Here is a 17,926-nt window from a genome sequence, read left to right on the forward strand (position 1 = left end):
AAAAGGAAATCTTATACAAATAGAGCCACACGCTCCTGGCTCAGTTCCTCCTGAGGTTTCTGATGTGTGCATCAAATACTGCAGTGATCCTTAGAAATACACTTCCAGCGGTTATGAAGCATCCTCTGAATAACCAGGAAAAATTCTGAGATCTGTGATGCTATAATGTGATGGAAAGTACAGTGATAGTAGCGGGGTAACACAATCCAATGCTGCAGCAAATGAGAACAAGTTCAAATGCAGCAGCTGTAGATGCAGAAACAAAGGGAAAACTGCTTACCTTTGGAAGGTCTCCAGTAGGCAGAGATCTCCAGTGAGATAACCTCACCTCCACTGCCAACCCTTAAATGAGGTCTGTGAAGAGGTGGATCCTGGCTCCAGCCCTTCCAGTCACTCAGGTGCAAGCAATTCACCTGAGCTCCCCTGGCTTGGCCCTGCCTTCCCACCAGGTGCTCAGTCCCTGGTTCAAGTTGTGACTTAGCATTTCCACTACAGAACCTCTATAGGGGAATGACTGGCTCAGGTGAAGAGGCACAGTAAGTCAGCTCACATCACTTTTCCCAGCAGAATAAGCAATGTCTACTGCATTAAACCAAGTGCAACTCTTGTCGTAGAAATACTAGATGCTGTGTGAGCAAACACTGCAAGCTATTAATAGCTCTTCAAAAACCTGAGCAGCCTTGAATACACACAGTTCGTCAAGAACGCTGCTTTGAAATGCAAGTGGGTAGAGCTGCAGTGTGTGCGACTAATCTCTGCTGGAATGCATGGGAATACCTTTGGTATCCAAACACATAGCACCAAACCAACAGGCAGACATTCATCTTTGGACAGGGGATATTGGTCGCCTACCAAGTTCAGTACATGAGACAACTGTACAAATGTTAATGATCGTTTTTAATTACGTTTAAAAGCAGTTAACTGGAAAGATTGATCTAAATCATTGGCTCTAATCATTTTGTATTTATGCATAATATTATTAAAAGATATGTCTGGTAAGCATTGAAAACATTGATAAATGCATTCAACTTTGTTCTGTTATCAGAGAGATATAGCTTACACGTACACATTTATTCATGTAAACATACAGCAGAGCACCTATGGAATTGGTTTGAATTTTTATACTTTTCTGTTACTCAATGCATTTCTTTTACAAGACAATGATGTTGTCCCTATGACTCCTGCCACAGTCTAGTTGGATGAAAACTTAGCTCATATCAAAATGTAGGAAACTGGTGTTCAGTCATTTTCACAGCGTGTTCAAATCTACCTGGAATGTGCTATACACAGAAAACAGTTCCTCCAAATGTGTGTATTTAACACCAAATTTCATAATCTTAGCCAAAATATCACAGTTTGTTGCTGGATCCCTTGTAGATTTTGGTGTGCGTCTGCTCCCTTCTACATCTATTTTTTAATAAACAAAAAGCCTTCCTGCCTCGTTAGCTACAACTAAGTGAAATATTATTTGAATTAAATTACTAGAATAAGTTGAAATCAAAAGAACTGCTTCTGTTGCTGAAATGTAGCTATTCTTTCAGGAGTATTTTTAGCTTTTTTTAATCTGAAATTAACATGCTTTCGGACATATTATATTTTAAGTATAGATCCTTTAGAAAAACAAAAAGGTGAATAAACTCCTTCACAGATTCAGTTTTATTAACTTCACAAAAGTATATCTTAATATATTTTTCCACTACTTTAAAAATCTTTCAGTCATTTAGGATACTTTTTTTGAGATCATTTACTGGGGGTATTCTGGAGCTCAGCTGTCCTCCTGTAGAAACAATATATTGAGCAAAGACCAGAACATGCGTCAGCCATTAAGAAAATAAATTTTAAGAAGGCTTGTTTTCCTCTATGGGGAACAAATGAGATTTGATAGGTCAGCTTAAGAAAACATATATAGCTCTGCTACATATTCGTAGCGTGAATTTTTTTTAATCACCGAAACTGTTTCCTAGAAAGTTCCATATAAGAGACCTGTTGCCTTATAGTGATTTTCATTTTTTTAAATTTCATTCATTTATTGACAGCTTGTGATGGCAGCCTCCTGGATTTCACCAAGCTGAACTCATTAGCAAACAACTACCACTACCATTGGTGCTGGAGGGGCGGGCAGACAACCAAGGCTTGAACAAGCCTATAGAAGTATGTGGAAGTATCAACTGGTGGTAGACTCCTGCAGTAAGAAGTTCAGAACTGTGGATCAAAAATGGTCAATGATGGATTGATTCTGCCAAATATTTTCCTTAGCGCTGTAGTGTCCAACATCAGACTTGCGCTTTTTCCATACAGTTTTACAAACACACGTGGGTGATATATAGTACCTATCAGCACAAACAGGATGAAACTTTAATTGCCTGGTGACAGTACACTGCTAAAACTAAAATGAATGGCTGTCTTATCTTAAGTATTTAAATGAAGCTTACTATTAGATTATGCTTTCTCTACATATCTTTACTTTTTTTGAAGTTCCAGGCAGCTTCTGAAAACAATGTCTTGAGCTATAACACTGATCCACAGTATATTTCTTTCTGCCTTGGCAAATTCCAAACACAATCTGTAAAAGAAGAACTTCAAATAATAGCATGGGTTTCCAGAGGTACAGTGCCTCAAGTTTTCCAGTGGCACAAATTCAGGAGTTCACAGAATCCTACTCGGAAGGGACCTCTGGAGATCATCAAGTTCATTAACTAGTTAACATGTACACTTAAAGCCTATCTGAATAGTTGAAAATACTCAGAGGAAATCATTGATGTCTCAGCACATCTTTGCTAATGCCAAATTAAAACGAGCCCTGGAAATTACTTTGGGAACCTAAAAAGACCTTCCTATCTCAGTTGATTTGGACAGAAAAGGTTCGCTCTGTAGTACCCTGAATGTTCAGGCAGTTGGACCTAATGATCTCAGTAGGTCCCTTCCAACTGAACTAGTCTGTTCGGTTCTATTAATTCATCTTATTTGGTTCCACCTTCTGAGAGTGTCCTGTTACCCTCCTGAATTGATGGCCAAGTATTGACCTGCTTCTCCGGAAACACAGATTTCCTTCCAATTACCTCCTGAAAAGTAATGAACATTTTTCTGCTGGATGTCTTCAGCGTGGTGGCTCCAGGCTGATGCAGGACAGCAGGTCCCAGTGAGAGATGGCTGGAGTCTCAGCTGGAGAAAACACTGGTACCAATATATCTACCAAAATTTAGTACTTACCTGGAATGGAGAGACAGTGCACTGTGCAGCGTGTGTAAGCATGAATGCATTGCACATTTATTTATTTCTATTTGTGTACTTTCATATCCAGTTTGTTCACTACCAACTGCTGAGAAACATCAAAAATTAAAACAAATGAAATCACTTACTTTTGTCTTTTCCAATTTGTAAATGCACAGCAATGGCTAGGATAGGTGAAGTTTGCCTCAATCAAAGATCTAAATTTGCTTAAATCAGGAAGTTTTTTAACTTGTATGTAGACCTCGCTCTTAGCTTCTTAATGAATTCTAATCCATGACTTGGCAGGAAGCTGATTCTTGTCCTTGAAACATCCCTTTAAGAAAACATATGAAAATCCTGGTAAAAAGCAAATTTATTTCAGCTTCATAATGGATACGTTACAGATTGTCCTACTCATTATCAGAGTAGTGATTAAAAAGAGATCAACTGGAAATTTGTGCTGAAGACAGAATCCAGGAATAAATAAGGGTTCCTCAAGGAAATCTGAACTATTATTCACTGTAAACAGCAATTAAGAGATGTTATTTTGATTTGGGAAAAAGATCCCAATGCCCTCTGGGTAACGATTAACAGTGACATAAACTACTAGCTCCATATGATTCTGAATTTAGTAAATACTGAAATAAATGCATTCAAGAACACTATTACAGGAGAAAAAAGTAGGCTGATGAAGTCACAAGAGAAGTTTGTGATGTCCCTCATGAGCATCACATCGTGCAAAAGCCACCACAGAAGAGGCAGTAAACACAAAGTGAACCCCGTGGGGGTTACAGATATGAGGAGAGGTTGGGGATTTCAGATTTTGTACTCATTAGGAAGGAAAAGAGATTAAAGAGAGAGAAAGGTGATACAGTTCAAACTGTGAGGAACAAAAACATCGAAATATTTCCAGAGGTTTAAAAAACAAAGAGAGTATCGACTCAAGCAGAGGAAGGGGTAAGATTACAGGAGGTTAGGAGAGATGTATTTATGTGGAAGGCAATTACTTTGTGAGACAGGCTATCAAAGGCAGCTACAGATATATTACGGAGAGCATTAGTGAAGCTTACAGGAGGAAAAACATTGTGCAAACACTAAATTGAGACTAGTGCCACACATGTAGGGAAAGGGAAAAAGGACCAGTGGCGCTCCATTTCCAAAGAACCTGTCCCCATGCCGTAATATCTGGGGCAAAACATCCCCACGTTGCCTTGGCTAGGGACAAACTGTGTCCCTCAGCTTGTGACAACGGAAGAGTACATTTCTTTATTGTAGACCAAAGCAGAATGGACTATACAAAATCACCCTGTCCTCACTTAGCTCCCATGCTCTTAGTGGACAAGAGTGATGTAGGATGCAGTTTTTGCTGAGGTTGCTCTGGTCTTCATTCTCTTACAAAAGAAACGAATTTATCCTAATAAAGGAACTGACAACATTTGTCATTTTCTCCATGCCCCCCCTCCAAGATGCATCCATCTATAACAGTATGATGGCAGGACAACGTGTTATTTTACCTCTATTATACAACATCACAACAGGCACAAAGTGTTTTTATTATCATATTAATGTAGGAGAATGGTGCCGTGTGAAGGGGAAATCAGATTTCAGCAGCACACTGTGAAGTTCAGACATTTGCCATATACGATATGCACATTTGCACCTCCATTCTCCTCTCTCCAAAACAAAATGAATACAGGAATGCACAGCCTGCAGCGCAGGATGGGCCCAGCTAACAAAGTCACACCCAAAGTTACTGACTTTGGGTATGGAGGATCTTTGTCTCCATACTGTGCCCACAGCTGGAAATTTTGGAGATGGAGCCCACACTGCTGCACTGCCCCAGCATTGTAGCTTCAACTAGAAGTACAAAATGGACTGGTGGAGGCAGAAATGCTTTGAACTTCCACTGGTCAGGCTGAGAGAACCCAAGGCTTGATCCTGGGCTACATTTGGGACTGACCTGTGTCTCACAGGAGCAGTTGAAGAGAAATTTCAGACTTTAATTTCTGGCTTCAAGACCTAAAGTAGTAACTAGGTAGCAATGAACAACAAGGACTGACTATTGTCCTTAGTTGCCTGCCCTGAAAACTGTCAGCTAGAGTAGATCTTAATGACTCATCAATTGAACAGCAGTTTTCCCCTACATTCACAGACAACATCACTCACAGAATCATTAAGAGTCTATGGAACTTCACAAGGTTTCATATTCCAACTAAGAGCATGAGAAATGGTTTCTTTGTCTCACTAGCTAGAAATCATCAGTGTCCCAAATGGTTAATATACAGGGTGGAAGCAACAAATAAACAGGAGTACATCTGGACTTAAAAATAACTAAGAAAATATTACTGGATCTGTGTCTCTGTGCATCTTAAAACAGTTTTATAAATACTGAATATTTACCCATGAAAATACATTTTTCTTCTCTTAAAAATGCTTTTCTTTGTGTGTGTGTGTGTGTGCTCATTATTGCATGTAAACCAATGTGAGTTGGGGAAAGGGTTTTGTAAACTACTGCAGGGTTTGCTGGGATGTCTATTAGAGAAAATTATTGATATACCATCAAGAGACTCCCCCAGACAGGAAACGCAGACATGGTGCAGGTGGTTTAGTAGTTTTATCCACCGAGACATCATGGAGCAGAATTCAGTGCAGAGATTCTTCGAGACGTTCCTCCCTAGTTACAGGACTGGTAAATTACATAAGGAAGATGAACAAGAAGATAAAATAGCAGTGGGAAATCAAACCAAAAAGCATTGGTGATGGGAATACACAGTGTATTATTAATGCTTGACTGCTAGTCATCAGACTTGACAGAGGTTGGTATGGGATCAGAAAAATGAATCTGACTTCTCTTCCAACCTCTTCCTCTTCCTTCTGGGAATCTTTTTTGAATTACTCAAAACACTGACCAGATGATAGTCCAATTTAGGTTTTGAAAGGAACAGAGTGGAATAGCAAGGCATGGCTGTCAGAGCAGAAGCCAGAGAGGGGAGACCAATATTGAGATCAGTTTTTCTAGTAGCTGTATCTGAAGTGCCCTCTGGCTGTGCCTCAGGGTCTCAGCTGTCCTCTTGAGGATCCTCTAGAGGTCTATTGTGGTCCATATCTGTGGGGTTCCTGTTGTAGTCAAATTGCAAGGACAGGAAAGACCATGGCCGTACCTTGCACTGCTTCTGAGGCAGGACACAGCCAGAGAGCTCAGCCCAGAATGGATCATCACTGATCAGATGAACTATATTTATAGAGAGGGGGATGCTGAGAGTCTCCCTGGAGCTTCCTGCAATTTGCTGGTACCTCCAGCATGATCTTAGTGCTTACTAAGGCAGAGGTTCCTAGGGACTTCAGTAAAAGTTCATGTAAGTCACCACAGCTGTGGGAACACCAGAAGAAGAGTAGATGGAATAATGGAAATAAAGCATATTTCTGTATAGAAAGAATGTGTATATGTGTGGGAGTAATTAGCCATTTGATTTCCTTGCTTACTGTCAGCACTGAACTCCTTTAACTCAAAACTTGACATCTTTCCAAGAGAGAGATTCTAATTCAGCCAAAAGAGGAATTGATTGCTGAGACTGTGCAGTCTGCATAAAGCTGACTAAGTTAGGTGCTTCCTGACATTACTATTTGTGTTTGTCATTCTTTCATGCTGTTTAAATATTCTGAAATATAAAATAGGGATTGGTATTAACTGACCACAGAGCACTGGTTCAGGAAAAACAAGAGTTAAAACATCCTGATGTTCAGCCTAATAAAACATGGCAGCCTGCAGCACAAATTCAATTTCAACAGCCCTGTTTTTCCAGCAAAGATATGAGTATGGGTCAGTCATTTCCTCAGCATTCCAGGTGTAAGCCACAGTGACGGATGAGTAAGAAGGCTTTGCTTTCTTGATCTCAGTCAGGATGAAAAGGTAATTTCCCATCCACAGAACAGTGGATAGAGTGGTAGTGGAACAGAAAACTTCTTACACAAGTAATTCAGTGTTAGAAGTTGAACTACCAAATGAATCTGAGCTACAGCCATATCAATTTTATAAACCTTTTGAATCACTACAACTTGCAAAGAAAATGCATTTACTTTTTGGTACAAGAACCAATGCTTTTCCAAAGAAACATCAACAATGTTACTGCTGAAAAGATGCTCCAATTTTCCGAAGGAGAAAGGCACTGAGGGAATGATGGAAGAGGAATAGAATACAGTAACACATTTTTGTGTCATAGATGCACTATCACTACATGGAAAAATGCCTTCAGAAGAGCTCTTGCCTGAGCTAAACGTTAATCAGTCATTTTTCTCCCTCATTTTTTAGATTTCTAACCACTTTAATCTCTCTGTAACATCTTCCATCAGCTTCCATCTATCTGTTTTCCCCTTTCCTGGTTGACTCTTAGCACTCTCTGGATGTCTAGGACAGATAGGAAGAAAGAAAGGATGTGATGAATTTATGATTTGTGTCTTGTGCCACAAGGAAAAGACACCCTTGTCTTCGTTGCAGCTCTTACATCCTGTAGCTTGTGCTCAGAAACACAAGCAGTTGTGCACTCTCACAGGTGTTTTACAACATAGCAAAGTGTAGTGCAAAGTGCTGAGATCCAGGAGCATCCTATTGCTGAGATCATGCTCTTCACTCTGCCAGCCAACATGGGAGCTGTATCTCAACTGTGTGAGATATACACGTCCCTCTAGGGTAGGGATTTTCTCTTAGGAACTAAGCTTCAGAGATGCAGGGCAGATCTTCACTGTTTGTGGTTTAAGGGTGAGCTATTCAGATGTAAACACTGAGAACCCAACTACTTATTTTTGATTTTGCCCCAAACAAAAAACAAACTGTATTTTCTCTGCACAAAATGAAGCAGAGCTACAGAGCTTAATCAACTGTGGAGAGGACTTTGGATTTAAATCCCTGGATATAAAAAATCTAAAAGCCCCGAGGACAAAGTGAAAACATGGATCTAGATATTTCTGATGTTTTCTACACTTCCAATTTTGAATTGCAAGATTTGGGAGATGTTGAAATCCAGACTGGCATTTACATGTTCTTTTTTGGTCTCTTCTGTAGGCTAACTAATGAGAAAAGACAAATCTTTTCTTACTTACAAAACAACAGGCCCGATGGCTCCTTGGAAGACTTCATCCGGTAATTTTTCTAAGTTGTGATTGTCACTTAGATTTCTGGAAAACACAATATTGATTCTAAAATAATCAGAGATTAAGAAAATGCCTTGCATAAGTTGCTATCTTCTAATAGTTGTTTTTCAGAATAGTAAACAACAAAAGTAGTTACAGCTCATCCAGGCAGGTTCCATTAAATGCATGATTCTTGATTTCCTGAATCCCGTTTTTATTTAGCCGTCTGCAACAGAGAAAAAAAAAAAAAAGTGTTTGGATACAGCTTCAACGTGCAAATAAAACCACTGAAAAGGATCTCAAGTGAGAAATTATTAAATGACTATTTAAATCACCAAATTTCTATGAATCTCAGCTGATAAGATCCCAGTAGTTAGAGGTAGGACTTGCAGAGAACAGATATGAAGAGGGGAAGCCAGCATTACCATAAGAGATGAGTTAAAGTAAGTTTTTGAAGCAAAGGTGGAACTGATGAAGTCACTGGTGCTACTCAGCTGCCCTAGGAATCCCAAGGGGAGCCAGCAAAGCTGCATCAGGTTAACCCCAACATTAGTGAGACCTTTCCTACTGTTGCTGCTCCTTATATATACACTTCACTTTTCCCAAGATGCTTTTGGAAGAGCTTAACCTTTGCCAATTATTATTTTAAAATAGGCTCAAGAAGGACAAAATGATGTGGCTGGTGCCAAACTGCCTGGGAAGCAGACAGTTCTCCACACACCGGCTGCCTCTTCCAATGTCATCAGCCCTGCTATGCATCTCCCCAGGCTCCTTCCTCTGAGAGGAGGCACAGGTAGGGAGTTGTAGGGCTTTCTGCCAAGCTTTTGCTGTAGTGCATTAACTAATGAATGCTTAATGTCCTTCCATCACTTCCCTTCATGATCCTGAAAATTTACATTTGGGTCAGTTATGCTTATCATCTTTACGGTGTGATCTTTCATCTCGTTGCGGTGCAACTCATGCTCTCTCCAAGAGGGCATGACAAGTCTGATTGGTGGCAAAACAGGCTTGATTTAGTGACACTGTCAGTAAACACGGACACCACGTTCCTAAATCACACTGAAAGCTGAGCATGCAAGTGACCCACTTATCTGAGGGCCGAGGTGGTGAGCTCAGCTCGCTATGAAAATCAGTCACGGGTCTGGTTGAAGGGATTACCCTTTTGACCACGGAAGGCAGATGTGCATAACTCCATGTCTACAGTGTGTGCCAGGTCACATCAGGAAAACTGCCATCATCCCCTTTGCTTGCAATAGCACTATTAGACATGAGTGAGCAGGCACACGGGAGAGCTATGTCCCTGCTTATGGCATTTAAAATATTTATTATATTAAATTGATCATATCCATTCCAATCTACTAGGCTGATGTATGTGCTTTAAATCACAGTATTAGCTCATACTGCTTTCTCTCACTGAACATGATGCTAATTCAATGAGATACTAAAGTCATACAGTCTGAGTTACTGTTGTCATACAGTGTGGACTGTACAGTCATGTCACCTGGCAAACTGCCTTCAGACAGTAAAGAGAGCAAACAACATTTTGCCTATATCCCAAGGCTTTGTTATACCTCCTTCTCTGTTGTTACCTGGACAAGATTCTACTGAGAGTCTACTTCTCCCCTCACTTCAACCAGCACCCTTACTGGTTCCCCTAAATAATCTGGAAGTCTTATGATAGCAACAAGTGACACAAAGGCACAAATCAGAGCCTGGACATATGGGCTTTTACTCACCATTTCCTAGCTGTACTGGTATGTTTAAGATCCACTTACAATTCACCTCCTCGGCATTGATCCATGCATAAAGCAATCTTAGATGCAATCCAAATTACTGGCTTATGCACACTGGGAGCCTGTTGCAGTAAGCCTGCTAAAATTGGCTCTCCTCAGACTGTAGGGGTTCACTGTGCCTTGGAAATCTTGAATGCTCGACTGCTATAAGGAGGGCAAATCACAATAAAAACCTGGCATACACCTCTCATCCCATAGTGGCATTATGGGAATAAATAAACTATGTGCTGTGCAGTACTCTGACAAAACCACGTCCCATCTGAGCAGCGAAAACTATAATTATAGGAGGAAAGATAAAAAAGTACATTTGGGGTATCATTACTTGAACACATTCGAGATAGCTGCATGAATATCTCATGTATGTGTGTGTGTGTATGTTTAAAACTTCAGGGAACTTGGCATTGACAGGTTGTGGATAACTTATAGAGAAAAAGGAGAGATAACAGCCGGGTGACTTGTTACTGTCCTCTCTTCAAGTATGGATGGTTTGACTCTGCTGCCACCAAAATCAATGTAAACCAAATCAATCAGTCTTTAATTGTCTGTTGCATCACGAGAGGTTAACTGCACACACAGTGGGAGATTCTACCAGTCTGGCCACTGGCTACATGGAATGAAGGCAGCTTGTTAGTAAGCACACGGTACGGTTTGATATGCCAACAGAAGAAGCCAGGTAGTTCATTAAAAAACATGACTGTTCGAGTCAAACGAGGAGTCATCTAACCACACAGCATGGAACTGCATTGTGAACCAGCCTGTATCAATGCATTAACATTGTGTACAAATATACTGTATTTTCAAAACATCTACATCTATTTTGCCAGGGTTACTAATGCCTTTGAATGATGTGTCTGACTGTAAATATTTATGAGTCACACCATCCCTCTGAATACAATTTGTATCACATGAACTGTTGCTGTAGGTGGAATACATTTAACCTTGGCACTAGTAATTACAAAATTTACTCTACCCAGAGGTTCTAAAATAAGGAGCAAAGATTGAATACAGCAACAACAAAAACAACAAAAACACAACACAGATACATTAATTTTTTATGGCAGCAAAACAGAATGCAGAGATTGCAGGAGAAGGGGTAAAATCTAAAACTTCCAACTGAATTTGGAAGCCTGTAGTACAGAGCACATCCCACAGAATCCTCAACTCAGTTCTGGAGAAGGAATGAGCAGGTGAGAGCAATGAACTTGCCACGTCTTACTCACAGAATCACACTTTCAGAACTCAGGCCCATGAATGTATTCCTTTCAATTGTACGTATATGGATATTGTCTTGAGCATCTCTGGAAAATAAAATACAATGGAAACAACGCCTTTTTTTGCACTTCTGTGAGCCTTTCAATACGTTATAATATTTCAAACATGCTGCTTTTTGTTATATTCAGTCTGAGGAACTCTTTTATGCAAAGGTTGACAACATAAGCTTTTAAGACATTTGAACATTTTACCATCTGCAGAGAGCAAACCTTCCTGGTTAAAAAAAAAAGGTAGGAGCACCTACCTTGTTCTGCACCCCCTACATGCCCACCTCCCAGACTGGTTTAAGCCATTGAAATGCACACAAGCTTGGGTCTTATAACCCAACTGACCATCCAGAAAATCTGTTATCCATTAAATACAAGTTGTGGCTGGGAGGTAACACCTCCTTTCAGCCTCCCAGCCAGAAAATGGAAGGACCATTAGCCTTTGTGGTCTGATTCAGCAAGGAACCTGAAAACCCATGAAAATAATCCCCTGCTAATGTCAGTGAGGTTGCTTATAAGCTTGGTCTGTGCTTCAGAACTTGCAATGCAGGACCCCTGTCAGTTCAGTTTGTTGAAGTGACAAGCATGCATTTCAATCTTTCAGCAGTTTTGACTGCTACACAAAAAGAACGGCAGATATACATTCTGTTGCTTGCTCAAAATAGACCTCAAAGAAGTTAAACAGCATTAGTCATAATTTAGTCTGGGGATATGGTTGTTTTCATGCTGTTTCTGCTGGGAAGCATGGAACAAAATGAATTATCTGCAAAGCTTGAAGTTAAATGAGGTTCCAAAATTATCTCATACCGAGAGTTAAATACGGCCACAGCACTGTATTAACTGACATGTCCACCCTTCTTCACACTGAGATCAGAAGAGGGAGGAATAGGGAGGGAGTGTGGCATCCATAGAAGTGAGTTTCCCACTGCAAAAGGGAAACAACCAGGTCCTCACAAACCTCAATAACCCATCAGGTTCTATCTTTGGGATTTAAACACCAGAACAACTGAAGTCAGCAAGAATTTTCTCATTGAGCTTCAGCATAGCCAGGGTTTGAACCAAGGTCTATTTTGTGTCAAGGCCTTACAAAAAGTGAGGAATTTCATCTAAAAAAAATCTCTTGCTCAGTGGGACACAGCAACTCATGTCTAGTTAATGCTAGGTAAGCAGGGGGAAGATTCGGTGGCTCTACAGCCATTGCATTTGCTTGATGACTTCATGGAGTCCTGAAGTGCAGTTCTCAAAACTACCTGTCAAGCATATAACAGAAAGGTATTTTGTATATTACGCGTGTATACAATATTTGCAAGATAATGGCAGGATTAATGTTCCTACAGATTAAAATCTTATAATCAGAGATTTGAAAATTCACATTTTTTTCTGCATGCCATTAATATTCCTCATCAAAAAGAAGAAAAGAAATAGTTGCTTAATTCCTATTTTTAGTTTTCCTTTTGATTTTGATACAATTATACTTGCAATCGATTGAAAAAAATATTGGTCAAGATCTTTTCCATGAAAAAAAGACACTTTTTTCTTAACATGCTTTTTTTTTTTTCCCCCCCCAAAAAAGATGCTAATTTTTCCTGGGAAAACAAAAAAAAACAACAAGCTTTACCCACAAAATTTTACACATCTTTCCTCCTATTGGCACTGAACTTTTTCCACAGAAGAATATATTACATTCCCTGGGCATTTTCACAATCAGTGAATTAACTGAGCGAGATATTTTCCAGTGGCTTTTGTTTTCTTTGCCATCCACAGAAAACAGCACAAAGTTCAGCAACTCTTTCCATGCAGACCAGAGAACTGTCACCAGGTGGCAACAAATTCCCATTTCCACCAGCCTGGTTTGAATTTCAGCTGGTGAATCAAAACTAAAAGGCTGTTATCAGTCCCCTGGGACATGTACCTGTGCACTCATAGCATCGTTAATGGAAGAGTAGTTGTCAGAGTGCAAGCTACAACGCTTTGTAGAAAGGAGTTCCAGAGAATAGAGACCCTTTAGGCTACATTATCATCAATAGCTACAAAACTGCAACCAAAAATACTACCACAAAGCTAATAAGTAAGCACAAGGCAAATTGATCTCGAAAGATTTTGTTAGAACAGCAAGACATTCATACGGAACTTATAAAATTATTAAAACTTACAGCAAAACCTTCTGGAAGGATTGCACCTTATGGACAGCAGGTAAAAACCTAAGACCTGTGTTTGATATTAACCTAAGGAGGAGAAATTAAGGTGATTAGTTCTGTTCCAGGAATGAAGCTATAACTAATAAAATAAAAAGCACATTGAACTTAATATGGAAGCTGCAAAAAACTGACGTCAGCCACATACATGGTGTTTGTCCAAAGGAAACTTGGCCTTCTAATGTAAAAAGGTTTCTGTGAGAAGCACAAGCTGAGTTCTCCCCCACACAAGTCAAGGGAGAAACCATATTTGGGATAATTATATGTTAGGGGAGCCGAATTGATGGTGTTGAATGGTGATGAAAATCACCTCCTGGGACTGGGAAAAAAGTAACAGCATTCATTTTATGTTTATTATTAATCTAGATTATTTCAGAAGAGCTTCAAACTTTCAGGTTTTATGAACTGAAATGAAACAGACAAATATGACAACCAAATCCGGAAGGACCAAAAAGGTCCATAAAATACTCATTCACTTGCATAAGCACTCATCTGAGCTCTCTGAGGTGGTATCTGGATATCCTCAGAGGTTCACACTGAAAAGCCAACTGGTTATCTACATCGTAACAAAATACACTACATTATATGTAGGAAAAAAATATATAAAGAAGTGTAGTGAATATTCATGAAGCCAATTTGGAAACGTTGCTGAAATGTCAGTGACTGTTTTATCCCGGGAGTCAGAGTGGTCTGACACTGCATTAGCTTAAAAATCACAGCTGTCACTTTTGACCAAGAAAGCTCTAAAAAATGCCTTTGGAAAACTATTACATACGGTTAAATAGAAAGCGTGATTAATGAAACAGGTGGATTTTACAAGGCCGTAATTACGTAAAGTACTTCTGCACTTGTGAAAGGAGTTAGCCAAAAAAGTTCGAACCAATGGGAGAGCCTGCAAATCCCCACTTACAGTATTGTAAAGAACACTCTCTAAATGCTGAACAAGTACTGGGCTTTGTCTGGAAGCTGCCTTTCATTTTAAATGAGTCATATACTGAAATTCACGCAATTCTTTTCAAGAGCTACTTGTTAAATACAAATTATGGCATGCCTTTGCTTTAATAGGAAAATGAAGACAAAAACAGCTGCCAAATAGTGCGTGGCTGTTGCAGGACTGAGGAGAAGACATGAAAAGCTTTCATATCTATTTTACTTTCCTGAGAAAATCTTGATCCTTTTGTTCCTGTAATGAAGGATGATGGTACTTAAACATGTTCTGTTCAGGCAATGCTCCCAGTGGCAATTTATTCCAAACATCACAAAATGCTATACTGGTTAGCAGGGCTTTTGCCTTATATGTGAATAAACACGTTAGGTGATGCCACAGTCCTATCTTCCCAGTAATATCCCAAGGTACTCAAGGTTTGGTTTATACTGGTGTCCAATGAGCAGTATGGGATGAAGAGCAAAGTGTTCTGACAAATCACAGAATAATAGATGATTCTGTTCTGAGATAAATCTACAGGTACGAGGTACTGAGTGCACAGAGGCACAGAACAGTGGTTAGGAGCAGGAGAGGATGTTCTTTTAATTAATTGCAGAAAAAGAACTGAAAAAACATGCTAGTCTGTGGCCTAGATCTCTCTTCTCTTTTTATTCCACCAGCAAATCTCCAGAGGCCTTGGAATGGATAATCTCGTTAGAATGTAGATAATCCAATTTACTGAATAACTTCACTGCAGCACAGTTTTGTCAATATCTTTATCATACAACGTACACATCCTTAGTAGCTTCGCTTTAAACAAATGTCCTCTTTAATATCAGCTTAAACTGAGTTCCCCTTTGCTATATCTAAACAGCTCGGTAAGAACATGTGTTTCAAATCGCTGATGGCTGCTTTCCAAAGCATTAATTGTCTCTCTGAGAAGGCTTACTGGAGTCAGCACGTAAAAAAAACATTGCACTGTGATCACCAGAGAACAAAAAGTCTTTCAGAAGTGAATTCCTGGAAGATTCTGGCCGCTTCATTTCCAGATACAGCAACTTCCCTGCTCTTTTTAAACCAAGTTGGTAGGAGATATTCTGACAAAAGCTGGCACTTAGTTCAGCTCATTGACTTACTGCGGACGTTTGCTAAATTGCCAACACAAGGTAAGCAATGAAATACTGCATCACTCAGGGAGCATTATTTATGTGCCCCTTAATCATGCTAGTGGCTTTGTGCTGCACATGGGCTGACTACAGACCGAGAGCCCTTTGACTCATGGGAATGGGTCTTGCAGGCTAGAGTCTATAATCCGTGAAGACAAGTCTATAATCCACAGCACACAGTGCTGGAAGGTAGGGGAGGTCTTTAACCAGTAGACTCTCATGCAAAAGGAGTGAGTGGATCATCACTTCTTTTTATTGAAAATCCACCTCCAAGCAAAGGTTCTGTGGATGACTTCAGACCACATGGACATCTCTGCTAGGCATCTCTGGCTGCATCAAACAAATGGATTTAAGAAGCATGCCAGACATCTGTGTGTCAAGACCTCCAACAAACAGGGCAGCAGGTAGAAGCAGCTACAAGCCTACACTACAACAAATGTTGCAGAGCAAATAGGTTCTCGTGGCCTACATTTTGCTTCTCACCAGCAATGGAGCTGAATGCCCTAAAAATTCATCTGAAAAAAAGGTTACATTTAAATCTTTCTGTTTAAAGATGAGATCTCTTAATGCAGGACATTGATATATTCACTGTAAAAAAGAACCAAAAAAGACATAAATTACGTATGACACTAATTTTGGCAAGAAAATAGGTTTGAAAAGTCATCACTGCATTATTAAAGAGACAATGCCACAGCTCTCCCTAGCGAGAGCCAGACAAATAATTTTGTACTGATGAAAAGGTCAGCAAGTTACCATTTTGAAGCAGACTGTCTCTTTGGCTTGTATCCAAGAAGACCAATTAAGAACCCTCTTCACAGCTTCTAAACGACTAACCTCAACTTTTTTGTTTAGGTTGCATTTTTCTAGAAGGCTTAGGAGATCTCAACATTGTCTTAAAGCATTTTTCTCTCCATAGCATTTTTGCTTTACTAGTAATGATGATGTAAGAGGCAGAGGGAGCAGGACGAGTAGAGAATGTATTTGTGCTCAGGTAGGCACAGATAAAAGCGTATTAATGGTCAGCACCCAGTCGCTGTAATGAGACTGTAAAGCTGATGAGAGGACTGACAACGTTAGCCAGAGCTTCTTCCCTGCTCGTAAGTAAGATCTAGTGGCTATGCTAGCATTTTTGAAGCAGCACAGAGAGAGCCTTGCAAGCAACAACAGCAAAGGTCATTAAAACTCATGGGCTATGACGTCTGGCCTCCACCTCAGGCATTAACACTGATTAATTTGTATCTGCTTCTTTTTTTTTCTTTTTTTTCCTTCCCCAAAAACTGCTAGTAAATACTTGTTTTTTTCTGCAGTATTTTCTGAACTGCATTTTAACAGTTCCATCATAGTTGTCGCACTGTCATGAGGAATGGAACTACACATCTCATATGCTGCCACTGAGGCTGGAAACTTCAGAAGGAACAACAACAACAAGCTCAGCAGAAGGCACAGACCTGAGATCCCTGCTTTAGTGACTGTACATAGAGAGTGATGTGAGTACAACATAACTCAGCATCACACCCAGCTCACTGGAAGACTCCTACAGGGACTTCATGTTCTGCTCCAGTAATGCGGGCAGGATTAGCTGAAAAGGGAACATTCCCCGTATCTCAGGGCAGGCAAAGGAAGGTAGGAGTCACTTCTTCAGAAATGACTTCCAGTGCTCAATCACTCACAGGTCTAACTGTAGGCACCTCCAGGCTGCTGTTCCTTAGAATAACAAACAGGTGGCATAGCTCTGTTGAGACCCATCTGCATGGCTGGTGTGGATAATGCAGCACAGGATAGGAGTTCCTGTATGTCCAGAAATTGTCCTCCTGTGCCAGCGCATCTGAGAGTGAATTGCAAGTCCAGCAAGTTCCTACCCTACAAATTCAGCCTCATCTGCCCTTTTCTGGTGGGGAACACAGCTCAGATACTGCTGAAAATCTCTTTCAATAAAACTGTTTTGACCAAATCCCTGTGATGTTAATCGATGTATCTTCACCAGAGCCAATGATGCGACACTAATTTGTATCCAAAATGGAGCTACTTCCAATCTTACTGTTAGCATGAAAGGCACATTCAGCAGTTCATACTCTAGGGATCATATCTGCATCTTTCGTGCTATTTACAGTCTAGAAAGAGTCTTTTTAAAATAAAGTAATAATTTTAATAAAATTAAAACCTTTTAAATAAGGATGCAAATGGGATACAACATAAATCTGTTAATCAAGTAAACATCAAAGATGGACTTTATCAACTTAGATTGGGGGAA

At 39.9% G+C, this 17,926-nt stretch overlaps 1 protein-coding gene across 1 annotated transcript in view; it reads right to left on the bottom strand.

Annotated features, from left to right (window-relative positions):
* Window positions 1–427: 427 nt before the first annotated feature.
* LOC100544277 (follicle-stimulating hormone receptor-like) overlaps window positions 428–17,926 on the bottom strand; it is a 70,352-nt gene continuing 52,853 nt past the window's right edge. The window contains exons 5-9 of the mRNA XM_010706604.3: window positions 13,543–13,614; window positions 11,351–11,428; window positions 8,495–8,563; window positions 8,308–8,382; window positions 428–3,544 (exon numbers count right to left, since the gene is read on the bottom strand). Coding sequence (XP_010704906.1) covers window positions 3,439–3,544; window positions 8,308–8,382; window positions 8,495–8,563; window positions 11,351–11,428; window positions 13,543–13,614 — 400 coding nt within the window. The 3' untranslated portion in view covers window positions 428–3,438. The remainder of the gene's footprint in view (window positions 3,545–8,307; window positions 8,383–8,494; window positions 8,564–11,350; window positions 11,429–13,542; window positions 13,615–17,926) is intronic.

This window comes from Meleagris gallopavo, chromosome 2, assembly GCF_000146605.3.
Source record: "Meleagris gallopavo isolate NT-WF06-2002-E0010 breed Aviagen turkey brand Nicholas breeding stock chromosome 2, Turkey_5.1, whole genome shotgun sequence".
NCBI lineage: Eukaryota > Metazoa > Chordata > Aves > Galliformes > Phasianidae > Meleagris > Meleagris gallopavo.